This window comes from Musa acuminata, chromosome BXJ1-11 (assembly GCF_036884655.1).
Source record: "Musa acuminata AAA Group cultivar baxijiao chromosome BXJ1-11, Cavendish_Baxijiao_AAA, whole genome shotgun sequence".
Taxonomy (NCBI): domain Eukaryota; kingdom Viridiplantae; phylum Streptophyta; class Magnoliopsida; order Zingiberales; family Musaceae; genus Musa; species Musa acuminata.
The window spans coordinates 2,674,012-2,695,067 of record NC_088337.1 but is presented as its reverse complement, the minus strand read 5'-3'; the positions used below and the strand labels follow the sequence as shown (position 1 = coordinate 2,695,067).

Genomic DNA, 21,056 nt, shown 5'->3' with positions numbered 1-21,056 from the left:
TCGCTAGCTCGAGACTAGTAGAAAGAGTTTGAGAATGTCCTACTCCACTACGCGAAGGGCTATCCGTAGCAAGGCGAAAGAGCACATGGACATGACTTCATGTGAGCATACTATTCACATGTTGGGTCTCTTGACATTACTGAGATGGTATGACATATTAATGCATCTGGTGTGGCATATAATGACATTTAGGTATGAAAAGCTACGATGTACTCCATTAATCGATATTACTATCGAATGCTTCCAATACGAGTCATAGTTGTCCAAGGTGCAATCGAGGTGAAAACATCGAGCCCCCGATATGCCACGTATACGAAGACTAAGATTGAAAAAAATTTCCTAATCCGATTACTCTGCCGCTCAAGTTAGTAATCTTGTGAGTGTAATCATAAATGGTGAAAAAAATAATATTTTTTGCTATGTTGAAAGTTAACTCTTAGAACCGAAGGAATCAAATATTTCTTAAAATATTCTTTGAGAGAACAATATTTGACTTTCTATCCACGTATGTAATAGGAGTGAAAACAACTTAAAACTATTTGTTTTAGATAACTTGTATCTTTTTCTTTCCGCTGGGATGTCATACTGAATCGAATGATAAATGATTAACGATATTCTCTCCATCATAACTCATAAATCATACATACCAAAGGTCTGATATGCGAGGAAATTGAAGTGGACAGCTAAAGCGAGCCAACAGGCAGTAATGGAGATGAGTTGCTCCAACGAGATCTGCAACTCCTGCGGTCCACAACACCCACTCCGACTTTAAAGGTGGCCGCGAAATGACGCATGCGGCGGGTTAATGCGAGCCCGCCGGCCTTCATTCGAGAACCATGTGGGAAAGCCATTAAACGCGAGGCACATCCCATTGAATTGGAGGAAGGTTTAGGTGGTGGTGGTCGAAACACACCTAACCTCGGCTCTGGTACTTACTTTTGAGCTTGCAGGTTGGGAGAGCTGCCCCTTTGTGTGGCTCATCAGATGAAGAAGACTCGAGAGGTTTGCAGATGGGCCTTCACATGCTCTGCTGCCATATCCCTGCAAGGAAGAAGAAGTACAATGGCCTGAGATGTTTCCGGACACAACTCTATCACAACAGGAGTTCACTTTAAGATGTTAGCCAACCAAAAAAGATGTGTAAAGGGGTAGATGACACTGAAAAGAATGCATTTTTAAGAGTAAAGGACCATGAAGAAATTGGTACTCTTAATTTTGATATGGATCATTGAATACAGTGACAAACATATGAACAATTAGTACAGTAATTAGCAACTTGAACAATATGAACTAAGTGAAAAGTGTATCTGGCTATGAACACAAGCACATGATAGAGATGCAGAAGCCAAATCAAGCCATAAAACAATTTCACAATAACCTAACCGGTTGTCATCTCCAGAGTTCTGTCTTTGTGAGTCTTGATTTCTTCAGGCTTTAGCATAAGATTGTACCCAAACTTCATATATCTGTTTACATCATCTAATATGATTTGTAACAAATATCAAACTGTAACAGACTTAACACTACAGCTAATTAAATAGTTTAGTAACAAAGGCAGAAGTATCAAGACAAATACACTTACATCCTAAAGGAGAAACCATAATTTCATTGTTCTAGGTTCCACCCTGTTGCTTCTTGCATCAAACTCAAAACTCAAGCCCCCGTCTCTCTTGCCATGTTTTTTCATTCTTAATCCTTGATAAGTGATCGAGTCCCATAAAAAATGAGTGGCCAAAGCCCTATGCTTTCTCACTGTTATTCTTCTCACATATAAATTACACTTACTCACGTAGAGTTACTAGTAGGCCACATCAGAAATTTACTTGTTTTCATCGACTCAACAAGAAAGATGAATTCTCTATTTCTGGTCATTAGCGATTCTTGTTTTAGAATTATGAAGTAAATTCGTTGCTTTATAATGAAGAATCCAAATGCAAAAATATTAAATGTGAATATGCACTTGCAGAAGGGTGTTCAAATACGCAGCTCATGCCCTTTGAGATTCATGAACTTACAGATCTGCTGATGCAAATGAAACTGAAGTCAGACACATGTAAGTCAAAGCCAAATGATGTTTACAGAAGGTGTAATGTCAGGAATAGTTCAGAACATAATGATACAATTGTCTTGAACACTTTTCCCAATCCTCAAAACATTTAAAAATTCAAGCACCAGTTTGACATATTTGTTCGAGGAATGAGATCTACTTATTTAACCATGATATTACATACTTGGCAAAATCATCAGTTCATGGATTCAGCATATTTCCAAGGGAACTCGTTCAAAAGTAAGATTGTACCTGCTTCAACAAACTTGTGTACTCATTGGGCATGTTGTCTCCTTAATGTACATGATAATTTATACATGCAGAAATGCAAGAATACAGGTCCAATTAGTATTTAGAACATAGTCTAGCATACTTGACATGGGGAATTATGTAATTCCTTAGGGAACACGAGTGTTGTGTGGTTGACTTATATCTCTATTGTTACATTGATTGAACTATAAAAAATGAGAGATGGCACAGTGTCTATCATCCAACGTTATGTGCACAGATAAGTAAAAAATAAACTTAAAGTTACATGAGGAGACAGTTTCTACGATTTTGTTGCAGTTTGACTACTACAATATTCGAGGTCCAATCTATCACAATATCATTTATAAAAGTCATGAGAGTATAAGAATCAGTTTAAGACTGAGCATTCTCGTCATTACATTTAAGAAATAAAGCATTTAGCCATAAATCGCACAAGAAGAGAACATCTATGTACAGGTATCTAAGAATTAAGTTCAAAATCAGACTGATGAAATTCTTTTTGACATAATTTGAAGGCTAAGAATATCTCCATATTGCTTTTCTTCGTTTGACTAGATACTAAAAATAATAAACTACCAAAAAAAATTATCATCCCTGTAAGGCCTACCTTTCGAAATGTTAATGCTCCATTTTCCAAAGAACAACTCCAAGCATGAGATAATAAACTTGAAGCCTGGAACCAATAGAAACTTTTGCTTATGACGATCACCATGTATCAGGCATTCTATCTGGTCAGATGGTATACAAGTTAATGCTCCTTAATGGTCACAGGGAATCAGCAGCAGATCCAGAAGCTCCACGCTCACACTGTCCAACTGCAATTCCCAGAGTCCCATTATGTCTTTGACTTAGCTTACAGCACAACCTTCTAGGTACCTGTTATGAAAATGGAAAAGATTTAATGATTTCAAGAACTGGTACAAAATATTAGTCAAGACCTAAAAGGACATTCAAAATAGAGAACAAACCAAATGCCAATTTTTTCTCATTGGAGTACCAAAGACTTGAATTTCATTCACGTCAGGCAGCGGAAGGGATCGAGGAAAACATAATAATTTGTTCTTGAGATCATCCCTCCCCTTAGCTCTTCTATATGAACTTAGAGTTGTATTTCCAACTCTTTCAACATCTCTCAAGAAAAATAGAATAGGCTTCTTGCACACAGACCTGTATGCATCCCTTGTGTCAATATCAAATTCATTCCTGGAATTAAGCTTGTTCCAAGCGGCATAAGTCCGTTCAGAGCGTTCTAGCTCTCGTGGAAGGACAATGGACGGGAACACTTGGATGACGTAACCCAGCGAGATTGAGAATGTAAGCTTCTTCCTCTTATCATAACAAATTGATCTTTGCAAGAAACTTAGAGGATCAGACTCCATAGCCTTGGTGAAAAGCTTCAGGCTTCGAAGAGAGCTCAAGCCAGGGTAGAGGGGGTCAACAGCTTCAACATGGTGTATTGAGATGAAAGGAGCAATAGGGTGGGCAGCCAACAGACCATGGGCACTTCCCCTAATATCCCACTGAGACAAAAACAAGAAAGTGTCATCTTTAAAATAAGTGACAACAATTTGGTGGAATTATATGAGGTATTTGGTTGATTATGTAAAGAAGATTGGTTTCAAATTAATTTCAGAAGATGCTGATCTCTAGAAATTGCAAGAGTTGGGCAATGTGTCTAGAAATTCCATTTAGGAAGCTGGAAAATAACACAGCAACAGCTTTTTTTAGCATGGAAAAACTAGCAATTTATTTACAAAAGTTTTAGTGAAATCATGCCATATATTTCATTATCTATGTCTTCTATTAACATCAGATATAGGTTCTGAAAGAGGCTGAATGCACAATCAAGAAAAGAAATGTGAAATGCAATACAGCAAATCCTCACATCAAGAATCAAAAGACATATGTTTTACTTGCACAATCAAGAAAAGAAATGTGAAATGCAATACAATAAATCCTCACATCAAGAATCCAAAGACATCTGTTTTACTTGCTATCATCAGAAGCATCAATTGCAAAAGAGAGATACTAAATGAGCAAAAGATTTGATTCAGGATTGAGATTTATCAAGCACACACCTGGTGGAAACCATACTCGCGAGTTAGAGGGACTCCGAGCTCAGAGACGCAGGCGTGCAACCGGTCGTCGCTGCCGTACAGCTTCGGGTACCTCTCGATGCACTCGTCCATCATCCCGGCGAGAGCCTCAGCCAGAGGATTGCTGATGGCGATCCCACCGCCCCCGAACGCCATCGAATGGCTGAAGTACGTGTTGGCCGAGTGACTCTCCGATGGCCCCCCGACGTACACCATCTCGGTCCAATCGTACTTGGCGAGCACCGCGACGAGGTTTTCCGGGCAGATGATGGTGTCGTCGTCGACGAGCACGAACCACCGGGCGCCACGGTGGCCGATCCGGACGGTCTCGGCGAGGATGCGGGCGATGCGGAGGCCGGAAGGGTTGCCGGTGGGGTTGGTGTAGCGGAACCGGGAGATGTCCTCGGAGACGCGGACCGGGGGGAGGGATCGGGCGAGGGAGGAGTTGCGGGGTGCGCGGGGCACGCGGTCGTCGAGCCAGACGTAGCCACGCATGGCGCCGGGACGCCACCAGAGGCGGACGAACTCGCGGCGGCGCTGCCAGAGGTGAGCGGAGCCGCCGATGCCGAAGACAATGTGGCGGAGGTGGAGCGGCGCGAGGCGGTCATCGCCCTCGTTGTCTCGGTGGTGGTGGTGGGAGGGAGGGGCATCTGTGGAAGGGAGGCGGGGGGAGGGGCCCGACAGAGGGGGAAACGAGGAATAGGAAAGGAGGGGGGAGGCGGAGAAGCGGATGTGGGACCAGTAGTGGAGGCGGAGGGAGGGGGGGTTGAAGACGAGGGAGAGCCATGCGGAGGTGGCGATGAGAAGGGCGACGATGGCGGCGGCAGATGCGGCGGCGCGGCCGTGGCGGTGGGGGTGGGGGCGGGTGAGGTAGTGACGGTTGGCGCAGGCGGCTGGGAGGGTCGCGTTAGTCGTCATCTTCTTCGCCGTTAGCGGTGGTGGCAACGGTCATTTCCTCGACGAAGAGACAGGGTTAAGAGGGAGGGAGGGGGCGGTTCGTATTCGACGGCGTTCGGGTTGAATCACCGCGGTGGAGCAGCGTCGCGTCGACGCCTGTCGCTCGTTGCTTGCGTGAGAGGATGGTGCTTCCGAAACATGGTGGCGGTGGGACGTCAAGATGATCCCATTTGCCAATCGAAATTGAATCCCATATTCAGAACTCTTAAGGTTCCCTAATTGAAGTCGCTGTGGTCGGACTGAGTCATGCGCCACATTTGCGTGACTTGAACCCAATCTGATCCGTCCACAGATCAAAATTATTTGGGAGGATACTCTTCTTCGATTCAATTGATCAGTTCGAATCAAATCAAATTAATTTTGATTTTAATTTTAAAAATATTAATTTGATTTCCAGGGCAGACAATACTTTGGCGAGTTACAGTTCTTTTATGACACTCCTATAAATCCCCTAACTCGATTACCTCCATTAGGCGACATCTTATTTTATTTCGTCGTCAAATAGCATCGGAGCGGAAATGGGCAGCTGACGAAGCAACATTCTTCTGCTCTGCGACACTTGAGAGAAGAAGATATGGTTGCTGCTTCTGCGGAGGAGGAGGGTGCAGAAGCGCGAGAGCCCTCTCGAACTGGCTCCACCGCTGCTCCAACGTGCCGCTGTAGCCCACGGACAAGCGGATGAGGCCGGGGGAGATGCCGGCTTGTGCCCTCTCCCCGGGGCTCATCTCGCTGCTGGTGCTGCTGCCGGAGCAGGACATGAGGGTCTCGTAGTAACCCAGGCTGACAGCCATGAGGCCGAACTGGGTGGTGTTCTGGAGGTGGTGCATCAGCTCGTTGGCGCGCTCCTCCGTGCCCATGTCGAGGCAGAGCATGCCGCCGAAGCCGTAGCCGGGGTTGGCGATGGAGGCGAGCAGGGCGTGGTGGGGGTGGTCGTCCAGGCCCGGGTAGATGACCTTGAGCCCCAGCTTGCGCATGCGGGTGGCGTAGACGAGGGCGCGGTGGCAGTGCTCCTTCATCCTCAGGGACAGGTGGGGGAGTCGCCCCGAGAGCTCGAAGGCTACCTTGGCGTTCATCGTCGGCCCCAGCAGCATCAGCGTTCCGTTATGCAAGTCCATCATCGAGTTCAGCAGGCTCTCCGGGCCGCAGATTACACCTGCACATGGCATCAGACCCAGTTCAAACACTTGATACTGACACATGATGAGTATCTATTCCGACCGCTGGGAAAGCAGAGGAACGGGAAAGGGAGGGAGGGTGGCGTGTTAGGCGTACCTGCGATGACGTCGGCGCCGCCGCTGATGTACTTGGAGACGCTGTGCACCACGATGTCGGCCCCAAGCCTCGCGGGAGACACCACCATCGGCGCGAAGGTGTTATCTACCACCAGCTTCACCCCTTTCTCCCTCGCCACCTCGCTCAGCCGCGGAACGTCGGCCGCCACCAGCGTCGGGTTCGCCAGAGTCTCCGCGTACAGGACCTTGGTCTTCCCCTCCCTCACCGCCGCTCTCACTGCCTCCACGTCATGGAGGTCGACGAAGGTCGTGTGGATGCCGCAGGCCCGGGGGAGGAAGTGCGAGAGGAGGGCGTGGGTGCCGCCGTAGAGGCAGCGGGAGGCGACCACGTGACCGCCGGCACCGCAGAGCTGGATGAGGACGGAGGAGATAGCGGACATGCCGCTGGCGGTGCAGTAGGCGGCCTCGGTGCCCTCGAGGGCGGCCATCTGGCGGCTGAGGTTGAGGACGGTGGGGTTGAAATGCCGGCTGTAGATGTAGTGGTCGCGGTCGGGCCCGAGCTCGCCCTTGAACATCCGTTGCATCGTGTCTGCCTCCATCACCGTGAACGTCGCCGACGCCTCGATCGACATGTTCACCCCACCGTGCTCCCCGAACTCGTGGCGCGCGCTGGCCAGCGCCGCCGTCGGATCCCCTCCCCTTTCGCTGCGGTCCCTCTTGGAGGCCAGCGGCCCCGCCCACCCCTCGTCGACCCTGCCGTCCTCTTCCTCCTTCGGGCCACGTTTCTTGGAATACGAAATGTCCTTCGTCTCCGCCATTATCTCCCTCGCTGTCTCCTCTCCTAATCCTTTGGGGACTTTGGTCGACGAGGGGCAAAGATGCGTTTATAGAGGAGGAGATGAATCGGGTACGTGGAACCGTCAACTGTATCGGGTGACGATTTGTGGGTGCACAGGTGCAACGGGACAAGAAAGCGGCTGCCGTGGGCGGATGGACGTGCCAACCTGTATAGTTAATCTCGTACGACGTTGGAGAGGATCGGACGTCTCATATTTGTTCATGTATTTGTTTTACGCACTGCCTCTTTTTACTCATAAATCTGTAAATAAAATAACGATAAAAATATAGAAAAATCAATATATTTGAATTTTCTGGATGCTAATTATTTGGGGCGGACGTCATTCAGTCTCGCTACATCTACTACGCCAAACTTCAATATGAATCGTTCGAGTGAATGAAGCCGTAAAATGGCATACATACGTGATCCACAAGGTTATCCGTGCGTGTCATCAGCTTTCTCTTCTTTGTATCTGCACGTGCCAGACTGAGAAGAGTGCTTGTTGAGTCTTCCCCGTCATCGCATTCCCCATCGCAGCTTCTCTCTCAGGAATTGAGATTTGGGTTCCCAAGCCAGAAAGCAAAGCACACGCCACGTCTTCGGCAAACTCTATCCACAGGAATAACAATGGGTGAGAACTCCGTATGAACAAGAAGACGTTTGCAGCACTCAGCAATCCAACTCTTAATACATCAAGAAACACAAGAACAGTGAACAACGTACAGTACAAGCCGGTTTACCCGTCGACGCTTTCACTTCTTTACTTCCTCGTACTCTGCTTCCGGCGTCTGATCACCACCACCCTGCGACCCAGCGGAGCCTCCAGCCATGTGTTGCCCTATCCTCGACACAGCCTTGTTTGCTGCGTCAAGCTTGGACTTTATCCTCTCTATGTCGTCCCCCGCCATCTCTTTCCGCAGGTCCGCTAGCGCTGACTCTATCTCCGACGCAACTGCAGCTGGAATCTTACTTCTGTACTCGTCCAAGCTCTTCTCGATGCTGTATATTGTTGTATCGGCAGCGTTCCTGACGTCGATCAGAGCTTTCCTCTCCTGGTCTCTCTGTGCGTGCAATTCAGCTTCTTTAATCATTTTCTCAATCTCCTCCTCCGACAGCCCACCTGAAGACCGAATAGTGATTTGCTGCTCCTTTCCGGTTGCCTTGTCTTTGGCAGAGACTGTCACTATTACATTGGCATCGATATCGAACGTAACCTCAATCTGCGGCATGCCTCTGGGTGCCGGTGGAATTCCCACAAGGTCAAACTCGCCTTGCAGCACGCGGATGCGAACTTGAGTTTGATTGTCAGCAGCAGTAGAAAACACCTACAAAAGTTAGAATTAAAATGAAAGCATATCAGAATCTAGGAAGACTATGAATGCATAGGGGCAGGAGCTTAAGGTTTCACTAGGTTGCCACTAGAACTACATAGGGAAGGACAGTATTTGCAAGACGTAGATCAAACAATGTTATACTTGACTTTTCTTTGTAGGAATTTTTGTGTTCCTATTGATCAATCTGCTGAAGATGCCACCAAGGGTTTCGATACCAAGTGACAGAGGAATGACATCTTAAAGGAGCAGCTCCTTGACATCTCCTCGTCAAATACCACCATGAATGGCAGTACCCAGTGCAACAGCTTCATCCGGGTTTACTCACTTGCTTGGGTTCTTACCAAAAATCTCAGCAACCACCTCTTGAATTTTTGGAACTCTGGTCATTCCACCTACTAGGAGAACCTCTTCAACATCTTTGGTGGATATTCCAGCATTCTTCAGACACATCTTGCATGGGTCTCGAGTCCTCTCAACCAGGTGATTCACCAAAAACTCAAACTTTGATCATGTCATCGTTATGTTCATATGCTTCGCTCCAGATGCATCAGCTGTTATGAAAAGTAGATTGACATCAGTCTGGGATGTCGAGGACAGCTCAATCTTACCCTTTTCAGCTGCCTCTCGCAGCGTCTGCAAAGCCAGCGGTCCGACGACAAATATATCCCCTCGGTTCTTCTAAATTCATTCAGCAAATACTCCACAAGAGCATTGTCAAAGTGTCATCATTTGTTGATTTTACCTTTAAACAAAGCAAAAACATCATTCTCAGTTGGAAGTCATGGATCACATAAATCAAATGTTAAGAATTAAGTAAAATAAGTAAACAACAAGTGAAATATCAGTATTTTGCTAGTCATACATGTAAATGATAATATGATATGTATTCTTTTTATTTATTATTATTATGATATTTTATTATTTTATATTGCTTGATATATAAGTATATTATGATATTCATGGATCTGTGTAATAGGAATGATGAGATCATAATAATGAGATCGATTCACCTTTAAACATAAACCCTAAATAATCCTAGTTATATGTTATGTGAGATGGACATTGAGATAACCAAATAGACTTGTGTATTATATACCCATCCATATGATAAATATGGTTGGTCTCATAGCTGCTCGTGTGAGGACACTATAGCTACAATGTATATGCTCATTGGAGAATGAGTTCACTGATTGATTTGCTCACTGTTGGATGGTTGATGATATCTTATTATCAAAAAGTGATTCTGTTATTCCCGTGGTGTACATAGTCCTTAGACTTGAGATACCAATGCTGTCCTATATGAGTACTCCACTCTTTGATACCAGACTTATAAGTTTGAAAGTTCCAATTCTAGATCATCGAGAGTGACAACCAATCTTACGATGGCTATTGAGTGTCGATAGAGGATCATCCACTCTCGATATCATGAGAGAAATATCCTATGTGTTCTTGCTTAAACAAATCCTTGACCAAAGTTATTTGGATTGAGAAAGAAGTGAGTACTTCAACAGAATCCAATTAGAGCGAGACTCGAGGAGAAACCGTATGAGCTTGATAGCACCATATTCGGTATACGGTCTCTATGATATTAGATGGATGAGGGACTATAAGTACACAGTAACTAAGGATAAATAGGTCCAAAGAATTGGATTCTCCTGTATTGTCTAGGGACTACAACGTAATGGCATAGTACGTCCGCAATCGATGAGTCGAGTGAATTATTATGAAAATAATAGTCTATTGAGCCAGATGGAGTTATGGTAGATATGACTCATGGCTAATTCGATATTAGACCTAGAGGGTCACACACATATGATAGGCATTACGACGAGCAAATGTTCGAATATTAGATATTCGTTGGAGCCATTATCTTATTGGATATTCAATAAGCCCATGAATTATTAGATCCTATGGACGAGATCCAATAAGAGCCAATGAGAGATTATTAGATAGAGATCCATTAATCTAAGAGACTTTGATAGTTGGATAGAGATCTAATATCCAATAGGGCAAGATCCATTTGGGTTAAGTTGATAGGGAGACTTTATAAATATAAAAGAACCAAAGGGTCTCCTTTCCTCTCTAAATAGAGGAGACGCAATAAAGGATAGGAGGTGACAACCAAGAAACCTAGCCTATGACCCTTTATCAATCTTAACTCTAATGGATCATATCCTATTGGGTATTGGATCTTCATCCAACTATCCAAGCCTCTTAAATTAGTAGATCTCTATCCAATAATCTCTTATTGGCTCTTATTGGATATCCAATAATTCAAAGGCTTATTAGATATCCAATAAGATAGGAGCTACAGCAGATATCTTATATCTGAACCTCTACTCATCGCAACATCTACTATATATGTGTGACCCTTTAGGCCCAATATCGAGTTGGTCATGAGTCATATCTATCAGAGCTCCTTTTGGTTTAGTAAATTATTATCTTCATAATAATTCACTTGACTCATCGACTACGGACATACTATGCCACTATGCCACAATCCTCAAACGATACAGGGGAATCCAATCTATTTGACCTATCTATTCTCAATCCAATCTAATATCTTAGATATCATATATTGGGCATGGTACTATCAGACCCAAACTGTTTATACTCAAGTCTCGCTCTAATCGGATTCTCTCATAAAACTCTTTATCTCTCAATCCGAATAACCCTAACAAGGGATTTGCCTAAGCAAAAATACATAAGATATTTCTCTCATGACACTGAGAGCAGATGATCCTCTATTTATACTCAACTGCCCTTATAAGATTGACAACCACTTTTAATGACCGACTATGCTAGATCTAGAACTTCCAAACATATAAATCTGGTATCAAATAGTGGAATACTCATATAAGATATCCTTGGTGTCTCAAGTCTAAGGACTAGATACACCGTTAGGACGATGAAATCGTTGTTTGACAATGAGATATTATCAACCATCCAACATTCTATGAGCGGATCAATCAGTAAACTAATTCTCCAATGAGCACCTACATCGTATCTCTAGTATCTCCACACTAGCAACTATGAGATCAATCATCTCCATCATATCAACGAATATATAATACAATAGTCTGTCCGATTATCTCGATGTCCCTATAAGTAACCTATAATTGAGATTATTTAGGATATGTGTTTAAGGATAAATCAGTCTCATTATCGTGATCTTGTCATGATCCGACTCTCATTGTAGAGATATATGAACATCACAATATATGCAATAATATAAGTGAGAAAAATATCAAATAAATAATAAGTAAAAATAGTATGTATCGTGTCACACGTGTCATCACTCATGTGATTGGTTTATAGGGCACCAATGAGTAGAAAATACAAGGCGATCTAATTCATTAAACTTGTTTACCCTTAATTATCATGTGTTTAAACTCTCTCATCTATCTAATACCCTAGAGATCATATGCTGGGCATGACGCTATTTGGCCCATATAAAATTTATCAAACTCTCACTTTAATCGAATTCTCCTAAAGAACTTATTCTCTCTCAATCCGAATCTCATGATATCATATTCATCATGATCTAATTGACCATGGTTATGAATTTACTTAAGTGAGAATATATGAGATATTCCTCTTATAATACTTATAATACTGAGAGTAGATGACCCTCTATTGACACACAATTACCCTTGTAATGTTGATTATGACTCTCGATGACCGGTTGTACTAAATCTGGAACTCATAGACCTATATGTTTAGTATCAAAAAGTGGAGTACTCATATATTGCATCCTTGATATATAAGTCTAAGAATCAAACACAACTCGGACTACCAAATCACTATCTAATTGTGAGACATTATTAACCAACTAGCATTCCACAAGTAGATCATTCAATGAATTCATTCGCTAATTAACACATGTACTATATCCCTAGTGTCTCACACAAACAGTTGTGAGACTAGCTACCTTCATTATATGCTAGGTATATAGTAAGCACACTGGTTTATCTAGTTATTTTGATGTCTTTCTCGAGTAACTTATGATTAGGAATATTTATGGTATGTGTTTATAGATGAATTGGTCTTATTATCATGATCTTATTATGATCCAATTCTCATTGCGTAAGATCCAAGAACAATAATATATATATATATATATATATATATATATATATATATATATATATATATATATATATATATATATATATATATATATATATATATATATATATATATATATATATATAAGTGTAGCGATGAAGATGCTAAGAGTAACTAATTAATACATAGTTAACTCGATTTGAGATGGAACAAGGGATTGTTGATGGTTTGATACCTCCATCTAAAAATGCCAATAGTAGGTAAGATCATCCACCTTGAAGCAAAGGAGAGGATGCCAGGTGAGAGGAAGGAGGTGACCATGGAGGGGAAGGATTAGGAGGCTCCAGTCAAGCTTCATTTCATTTAATTTTTTGATAATACATTTTTTTATTGATTTAAATAAATTATTTTTAATTATATCTCTCTATTTTACTGTATCATAAAGTGTAAAAGGAAAACTTAGGAGATAAGAAGAGCATATTAGATAAAGGTAAAATCTCATGTGAAGTAACCTATGAAAGAAAAAGAATATATGATGAAATATCATTTATACCCTATTCAAGACGAATATACTAAAGATCTAAAATATCATGAAAATTATATAAAATTTATTTTAATTTAAGAATTATTTGCAGTGATGTTAACTTCTCCCCGGCCTGATATTAGACGTATGTACGCAGATTAATTCCTCAATATCACCCCCCAAAAACAATTCAAAAATAATTTGATCTTAGCTAAGTAGCGTTTTGGGAATATAGATATATTTTTTGAGAGGTATCTACTTTGCAAGGGTGAAGTTGTCATTTTAAGAAAGATTGAAAGCTCTTATGCTCTCCTTGCTGTGGACTCAAAGCCACCAATCTACGCTTTATTACTGTGGCGTGAGACGCTTTTAAGGTGCCCTTCTCCCGCCCCTTTCTGAGTGTGTGTGTGTGAGAGAGAGAGAGAGAGAGAGAGAGTTGGGACTGGTGGTCGGAGCCTTGCAAGGCGACGGCGGGCGACTCGATGTTGAATTGGAGCTGGGTGGAGCGCGGGATTGAAAGCTTCGTCATGGTGGCGGCGGGCGGCAGCAGCAACGAGCGGTGGCGTCCCTGCGTAGCGCTGGCGGTGACGGCCTTGACCGGACTCGCATTGGCCGTCGCCCTGGTTGTCTCCTCTCGTAGGTGAGACAGAGAGCCGGAAAGGTGCTCTGCTTCTTTGCTTCCCCTCCACCCTCATCCCATTCGAGAAACACGAGAACACAATCGCAGAAAAATCGAGTTTTGTACATTTAACTTGCAATTAATTCTCCATTTGTCTCCAATATACTGTTGTTATTTGGATGTGATTTCGCTGTCATTGTCAGTCTCTCAACCCTTTCCCTTCCCCTGTTTGTTTCAGTGGTTGTCTTACACTACCATGGTGTCGGGAGAAGCGAAGACATCCTCTGACTCGGAAGGAATGGAACAACTTCTCACGCGACGGAAAGCTTCGCGGTGGAGGGATAAAGTTCTTGGAGAAAGTTCGCAGTGGAGTAAGCACCAACTTACGATTCCTCTCTGTTGAGGAAGCTCCAATGATCTAATAGCTTTTCCTGCGAATTCAGGGAGTCGATCCAAGCATCAGGGCTGAAGTCTGGCCTTTCCTTCTCGGAGTGTAAGATCCGTCAACCATCTTGCCAAGCTTGTAATGTGTTTAGGAGAGATGAAGAACATTGCTCATACAACGATGTTCTGTAACTTGTACTCTGCTTCCATTAGATATGTGCAGATCACTGCCTATGACCATCTTACTGTTTGGTGCAGCTATGACATGAACAGTTCGAGAGCTGAAAGGAATGCCATTCGAGAGCAAAGGAGGTACTTGGATCTACCATCTTTTTCTCCCTTGTTTCAAATCTTGTCTGCTATTGCACTGTTTGAACAGGAAAGAGTACGAGAAACTAAGGAGGCGGTGTCACCAATCTGCGGATGAAGACGATAAGAGTAGCTCTACCGACGAGACGGAATCATCTGACAGCCAATCTTCCACTGGAGAACCAACCATGGCGAATCCAGCAGCTGAGGACTTCGCGACATGGCAACGCATCATCCGCTTGGACGCCATACGATCCGATGCAGAGTGGATTCCCTATTCCCCACGTCAAGCTGCGGTCCCCGAGGCCGAAGCTCTCCGGTTAGCTTCCGCCGTTGGCTTGACGGATTACGGTGACATGGAGCCATGCAGAATCTACCACGCTGCTCGCCTTGTCGCCGTTCTCGAGGCGTACGCGCTTCACGACCCTGAGATCGGCTACTGCCAAGGAATGAGCGATCTCCTGTCTCCCATCCTTGCTGTCATGGAGGTGGACGATGAGGCGTTTTGGTGCTTCGTGGGGTTCATGAAGAGGGCTCGGCACAACTTTAGGCTTGATCAGGCGGGCATCCAAAGGCAACTGCAAGTCGTGTCCAAGCTCATCAAGTTGCGTGACGCAGACCTGTACCAGCACCTGGAGAAGCTCCAAGCCGAAGACTGCGCGTTCGCGTACAGGATGGTGCTGGTCGCTCTCCGACGAGAGCTCACCTTCGAGCAGACGCTGTGCCTGTGGGAGGTCATGTGGGCGGATCAGGCAGCGGTTCGGGCAGGTTACCGGAGGAGAACGCGGTCGGCGCCGCCCACCGACGACTTGCTGCTGTATGCCATTGCAGCCTGTGTGCTGCAGAGGAGGAAGGCGATCATGGAGAGGTTCAATAGCGTGGTTGAGATCCAAAGGGAGTTAAACAACATCGCGGGGCAGCTGGATATCTGGAAGCTTTTGGATGATGCACAGGACATGGTGGCCGCCCTCCATGACAAGATCGAATAAAGCTACCTTGGTTTCTTAGAGGCATCGATGCCATGTTTGTGATGCAATTACATTTCATGCAAGTGCAGTCAAAGTTGTTTGATGAAATATCTACTTGAAGCTTGTCTAAGGTGGTAGAACTAAAACCTGGTTTGCAGTGTATTCTACACAGATTACAAGTTTAATGTTGATATGGTCAATTTTGATCATCAATTCATAGCATTTCTACACAGATTTCTACTTTCAAACACAAGAATATTACATCGGAAACAGAGAAATAGTGCTTGCAAGGCTATATCTTCCGGATTCTTAGATCTTCGTAATCTACTTGGTAAAATGTCGGACGACAAAGGCGAAGCCAAGAATCATCACGGGCGCAATGAACTGTAATATTCTCATCGCAAACTCCGGAGTCCTATCTGCACTGCCTTCGGGTGCTTGCTGAGGCTTCACACGGTCACCATCCTTTGGAAGAGTCGAGGAATCGATCGTCCCGACGCAGTAGTTGTCCATCAGCTCCCTGCCGGACGAACTGTGACCGACATTATCAAATTCAACCGTTGCATCCTTTCCTGCAAACCATCGAATCGATGAAGCACTCTTAAATTCCGCTGTTCAACAGCAGGCTTCAAAGCGTGGTAAAGGCGTACCGGTCGCCGACAGCAACACGTCGCGACCACCGGGATGCTCGGCCATGTACGAGGAGACATCGTAGACCTGAAGCATAGAGAAGAAGGAACCATGAAGCGTGCACTTCTTCACCATGTTCATGAATGCAAAAACTATTGCTCGTCATGGAGATGCAAATGCATAAAATCGAGCTCAAAGTTGCCCTTTCTCATGGATCAGAAGCTTCGCCTGCCTCGGATCTTCTCAAACAGATGCAACGGAACAAACCATGATCTCCGAAAGCAAGATTAGGAACCTTTCCGGAGACGATGAGCCAGCAATCCTCGGCATCATCGTGCTTGGCCACCTCATCGAAACGGTAGATTTTGGAGCCGGCCATCGTCTCCTCGCTCCAATGACGGATTTTGGCGACTACTTATAGCGGAGAGGAGGACAAATAAGAACAAGCTTTAACTGATCATGGCAATCATAGTGATTTAGAACCTCACGTCATCTGCATCGGAGAATTGAGAGTTGCATGGAGATTAGGTTGGTGTAGTAAACGCAGGCATGGACGAATCGAACTGATGGGCTGCATTAACTTCAACCCATCCCCTTAACGCCAACCATCGCATGGCCCTTTTATTTGGATGGAGAAGTACCTGCGCCGAATCTTTGAATTCGGATCGGATCTTTCTGTATCCAGATTTATCCGACCCGTTTAAACCGGAACTGATTACCTTTGCGTTGGATTCGAATATAGTACATAAATAGTCAAATTCGATCCGAATAAATCGGGTTGAAGTAAGTATTCGGGTCGGATTCGGATTTAAGGACCCAATGGGTGTCCATGGCTGGGGTTGCAATTGAATTCATGGAAGACCTTATAAGGAGCCTTAAATGCTCAACATGTCAACCATTTGCCCATATGTACCCCTTTAATGAGGCCTGCTGAGGCTGTCCTGTCTTGGCTGAGACAAAACATTGAATGTTAGATTTTATATTATTTAGAAATTATTTCTTAGTGATATTAAAATAATTGACAATAATTGTGAATGAATTTTAAGTTTGTGTTGGATTTTACTATTCTAAGTTAATAATTAGTGAAGATTGAATTGACTCAATTTGAATCATCAAGTAATGATAAATTACTATATATATATATATTATAAATTTGAATAATCAAGTTTTTTTGGCTAATATATATATATATATATATATATTATTGATTTTATATTTTTGTTTATTTATGAGTAATAGAATCATCAAAAAAAAAAATTGTAGCTCAATATACAAGTTTCTTTTAGGATTGAGATTTGATTGAACTTTTTTGTATTGAGTTTAAGAAGATAAACTAAATTATGATTCATATGCTAACTTAAGTTTTTAGTTATAATAATATTAATAAAAAAGTATATGATATGAAAATGAAATGTTCTTATTGTTCAAAACTCATATAGGCCGATCTTAGATGATCGATTAATTTTAGTTCCACTTTTTAATTCGGATCATCCATCACCCGTATGCACGGATGAGTGATGATTTGAACATATATCGTCCTGATTAAAATATTTAATCTTATATTGATCGAAAAGTTGATCCAACTCAATTGAGCAAAATTGTCTGAGGAAGATGATTCCTTATGGATCCTATTAGATGCCATACATGATGTGGCTCAACGAGACCTTTGCTCCCTAACTAGCGTGGCTAATAAGGTCGAGTTCTTATTAAGTCACAATAGCAACACTAGGACTTATACTCAAGTTATACTCCCATTAAGTGATCAGATATTGTTGATCAAAAAAAATATATCATATATCTACTAACTTAAGCTTTTAAGCTTTTAGATGCAATGATATTAATGAAAAATCATGTACGATGACATAGCAAAAAGGTCTTTAAAACTTAACTATCCCACCCAACTTAGGTTAGATAATTTTGCACGACCAACTTAGTCAAGCTTAAATTGACCCGATCAACTTAGTCAAGCTTACATAGACTCAATGCTTGGCCACACAAAGTAAGTCGTAGTCGGTCAGACCATCCTAATACTTACAAGATTAAGTTTTTTCCCATCACATCACTTTATTATTTGTGTTTAAAGCTATAATATACATGTAAATGAGACCTAGTTGTGCTCATGCCGTTTGTTGTATCCCAAAAATATCTCATTTGTGTGAGATATATTCATCTATAATAATAATAATAATAATAATAATAATAATAATAATAATAATAATAATAAAAAATATATGAATCATCCAATGTATTCTAAAATATTTTATTTATGTATGACATGCTTATCTAAGGCACAAAAGTATTTGAAATATTTGATATATCCTAAAATATTTTCTTTGTGTATGATACATCCAATAAGGATAAAAAAAAGCATCCAAAATCTTCCATTTGCATGCGATATATTTATTTAGGACAAAAAGATCGAAAGTGTTTTAACACATTTTGAAATATCATGTTTGCCTACGATATACTTGCTTACGACAAAAACTAAAGTGCTTAGAAACATTCAATACATTCCAAAGTGCCTTGTTTTCAATACATCATTCGAGATAAAGAAATATCTAATGTACTTGATGTATTCCATTTGTTGGATTAGAGCGAGAGTGATGAACAAAACGATAATTTCAATATTCTTTCTATTTTCAGTACACGAGATATTAAAATTACTTTTTTTACTGATAAAGTAGTTGGAAATCAAAAGAATATTAAAATTATCTTTTTGTTCGTCACTTTCGTACCGATCCAATATGTCATATAATATTTTTAAAATAATAAAATTTTTAATATAAAATTTTGAAGTACAATGATCGATTTAATCGTCTGACATACCGTCGAATAGGATTCTGCTATAAATCCAACTTATAGGAGATTCATCTGCCAATGAACCCTTGAAACAGAGTCAGTGCTTTCCATTTTAGATCGAAGGCTTGCCTTCATCTAAGAACACCAGCATGCTTTAACGAAGCAATCCTCGACATGCATAAGTCCGGTGCACAACATCAAGCGAAGAAAAATTAATATCTTAGGAAAGAGTGTTGGAGACAAAGTGGGACTCAATCAAATTATATGAATACAAACTATAACTCCGTTAGTAACTAAGCTATCCCATTCAGAAAGTGCTCGTTTAATACATCCAACTATGTTGTGTGTTCTTTTAGATTGCTAAGGATCAAAATATTATGATGTCCTTTTAAGTTGACAAGGAAATGCTCCATTTTTTTGTTGTTGTATGGTTGCGTCGTATTCGTGATGTTAGCCTGCATGCTTTTGATAGAGAGAAGCCATTTAATTGGCGACTTGGCTTACACAATAAGGACGTCTTGTACTTTGATAGATATGCATGTCATCGTTGCTGATAAATATATATATATATATATATATATATATATATATATATATAGTCATATTTTTCACTTTGTAATGGGAATGATATGCTTTGACATATAAGGTTTTTGTTTGCTAAAACAATAAAAAATTGATGTGGGTATATTTTGATTGTTACGTTTGATTTGAGTAATATAATAATCAAAACAAGAGAAGTCAAATCTTCTTTATTTTAGGTCTAATAAAAATTTTCATAACTCTCCTCTTGTTTCTTCTTATCTCAACAATAATTTGAGGTAATTTTCTTTGTGTAACCTTTATAGATTTTCCTTGTACATATTCATATTAAATCAACACTTTTTTTTTTCCTTTATATTGACAAAATTGATTTTATGACATACTTTAAAATACGAAGCCGACCTAAATTCATATAGTATCGAGTTTTATTTATTTTTTCTTTTCATGGTGTTCTTTTTTAGATGAAAGCTTTCTAAAATTTTAATATATATATATATATATAACAAAATAGGAAAATATAATATTAATGACAATAAATTACCTCAAAAAGAAATTTAAAAAAGATAAAAAAAAATTATTAAGCATCCATTAGGGGAGTGCAAAAAAAAAAATGTATACAATAAAGAGGAATATCTAAATATTCGTTACAAAATATTTAAGATACCAAATTATAGAAATATTATAATTTAACATCATAATAATTTCTTTGACATTTGTGAATACACTGATATGGTTAAAGGGCTACAGGGTAATAAGACAATGCTGCCTTATGCTTCGCTTCGGTTTGTTGTTACTGTTTTACACGATAAAAAATGATCATTTTTTTGTATGTTATGATCGTGATATTCTTGTATGAAACATCAATCATATCATTTTTTGCATGTTATGATCGTGATATTCTTGTATGAAACATCAATAATCTTAATTATCCTGAAACTCTCGATGGGACTATCAGATAGCAATATGATGTTACCATATGTTTTGCTTAACGTTGATCACTTATCACTCGCATGATAAAAAAAAATGATCCCCAACGATATTGCCCTATGCTTCGCTCACTGTTCACCACTGACGTGGACAAAAATGATATGTTTTAGATAGTTTTTGTATGCTATGGGAAGGATATAATGCTCCATCATAATATAATACTACTTCTTTCATACTTACCATATGTTCCTACTTAATGAATCATTGTGTGTAAAGGATTGTGACATAAGAAATTAATCCTATTTAACCAAATAAATCAAAGGGAATTGGCAATTGAACTTTTAATTTCAAAACATCATACTATGAAGGTTATGTGTGTTTGAAATATTTTTATATTTTTAATATGTATTTTGAGAAAACAATCTTGTAGTTGTGGAATATTATGAATGTTTTATAAATAATAAATAAAATTCATAGTTTAAATGTGCATTCATGTAAGTGTTGCATGGGAAAAT

The 21,056-nt window shown here is 41.2% G+C and overlaps 4 protein-coding genes and 1 pseudogene across 5 annotated transcripts; 1 reads left to right on the top strand and 4 right to left on the bottom strand.

Moving 5' to 3' along the window:
* Positions 1-602: 602 nt before the first annotated feature.
* On the bottom strand, positions 603-5,611 carry LOC103970861 (uncharacterized). Of its 2 annotated transcripts, none has more exons than XM_009384784.3 (4): positions 4,396-5,611; positions 3,286-3,837; positions 2,925-3,193; positions 603-1,041 (listed from the first exon to the last, which is right to left on the bottom strand). In XM_009384784.3, exons 1-3 carry the CDS (start codon positions 5,329-5,331, stop codon positions 3,083-3,085), a joined length of 1,599 nt encoding a protein of 532 aa, XP_009383059.2. In that variant the 5' UTR covers positions 5,332-5,611; the 3' UTR covers positions 603-1,041; positions 2,925-3,082. The 2 variants fall into 2 exon arrangements, with proteins under 2 accessions (XP_009383059.2, XP_064945149.1); XM_065089077.1 differs by having other exon boundaries at positions 3,315-3,837.
* A 103-nt stretch (positions 5,612-5,714) lies between these two features.
* LOC135596857 (methionine gamma-lyase-like) lies at positions 5,715-7,435 on the bottom strand. Its single transcript, XM_065089078.1, has 2 exons — positions 6,643-7,435; positions 5,715-6,523 (listed from the first exon to the last, which is right to left on the bottom strand). Exons 1-2 carry the CDS (start codon positions 7,418-7,420, stop codon positions 5,868-5,870), a joined length of 1,434 nt encoding a protein of 477 aa, XP_064945150.1. The 5' UTR covers positions 7,421-7,435; the 3' UTR covers positions 5,715-5,867.
* A 353-nt stretch (positions 7,436-7,788) lies between these two features.
* Positions 7,789-9,161, bottom strand: LOC135596859 (heat shock 70 kDa protein, mitochondrial-like; annotated as a pseudogene).
* Positions 9,162-13,779: 4,618 nt separating this feature from the next.
* LOC135596858 (rab GTPase-activating protein 22-like) lies at positions 13,780-15,830 on the top strand. Its single transcript, XM_065089079.1, has 5 exons — positions 13,780-14,005; positions 14,223-14,355; positions 14,428-14,477; positions 14,627-14,680; positions 14,748-15,830. The coding sequence occupies exons 1-5, from the start codon at positions 13,848-13,850 to the stop codon at positions 15,664-15,666; spliced, it is 1,314 nt and encodes a 437-aa protein (XP_064945151.1). The 5' UTR covers positions 13,780-13,847; the 3' UTR covers positions 15,667-15,830.
* A 32-nt stretch (positions 15,831-15,862) lies between these two features.
* Positions 15,863-16,654, bottom strand: LOC135596542 (cytochrome b5-like). The gene is made up of 3 exons (XM_065088594.1): positions 16,571-16,654; positions 16,296-16,362; positions 15,863-16,217 (listed from the first exon to the last, which is right to left on the bottom strand). Exons 1-3 carry the CDS (start codon positions 16,652-16,654, stop codon positions 15,970-15,972), a joined length of 399 nt encoding a protein of 132 aa, XP_064944666.1. The 3' UTR covers positions 15,863-15,969.
* Positions 16,655-21,056: the final 4,402 nt, after the last annotated feature.

Bases quoted from the DNA above. Each gene is read 5' to 3' on its own strand.
- LOC135596542 (XM_065088594.1), bottom strand. From the start codon at position 16,654: ATGGCCGGCTCCAAAATCTACCGTTTCGATGAGGTGGCCAAGCACGAT. The intron at 16,363-16,570 runs GTTCCTAATCTT...TCTATGCTTCAG, and splicing joins GGCTCATCGTCTCCGGAAAG to GTCTACGATGTCTCCTCGTA. The intron at 16,218-16,295 runs GTACGCCTTTAC...GATGGTTTGCAG, and splicing joins CGTGTTGCTGTCGGCGACCG to GAAAGGATGCAACGGTTGAA.
- LOC103970861 (XM_009384784.3), bottom strand. From the start codon at position 5,331: ATGACGACTAACGCGACCCTCCCAGCCGCCTGCGCCAACCGTCACTAC. The intron at 3,838-4,395 runs GTGTGTGCTTGA...TTTTTGTCTCAG, and splicing joins GCGAGTATGGTTTCCACCAG to TGGGATATTAGGGGAAGTGC. The intron at 3,194-3,285 runs GTTTGTTCTCTA...TTTTCATAACAG, and splicing joins TGAGAAAAAATTGGCATTTG to GTACCTAGAAGGTTGTGCTG.
- LOC135596858 (XM_065089079.1), top strand. From the start codon at position 13,848: ATGTTGAATTGGAGCTGGGTGGAGCGCGGGATTGAAAGCTTCGTCATG. The intron at 14,006-14,222 runs GTGAGACAGAGA...TGTTTGTTTCAG, and splicing joins CTGGTTGTCTCCTCTCGTAG to TGGTTGTCTTACACTACCAT. The intron at 14,356-14,427 runs GTAAGCACCAAC...CTGCGAATTCAG, and splicing joins TGGAGAAAGTTCGCAGTGGA to GGAGTCGATCCAAGCATCAG.
- LOC135596857 (XM_065089078.1), bottom strand. From the start codon at position 7,420: ATGGCGGAGACGAAGGACATTTCGTATTCCAAGAAACGTGGCCCGAAG. The intron at 6,524-6,642 runs GTACGCCTAACA...TGCCATGTGCAG, and splicing joins CGGCGCCGACGTCATCGCAG to GTGTAATCTGCGGCCCGGAG.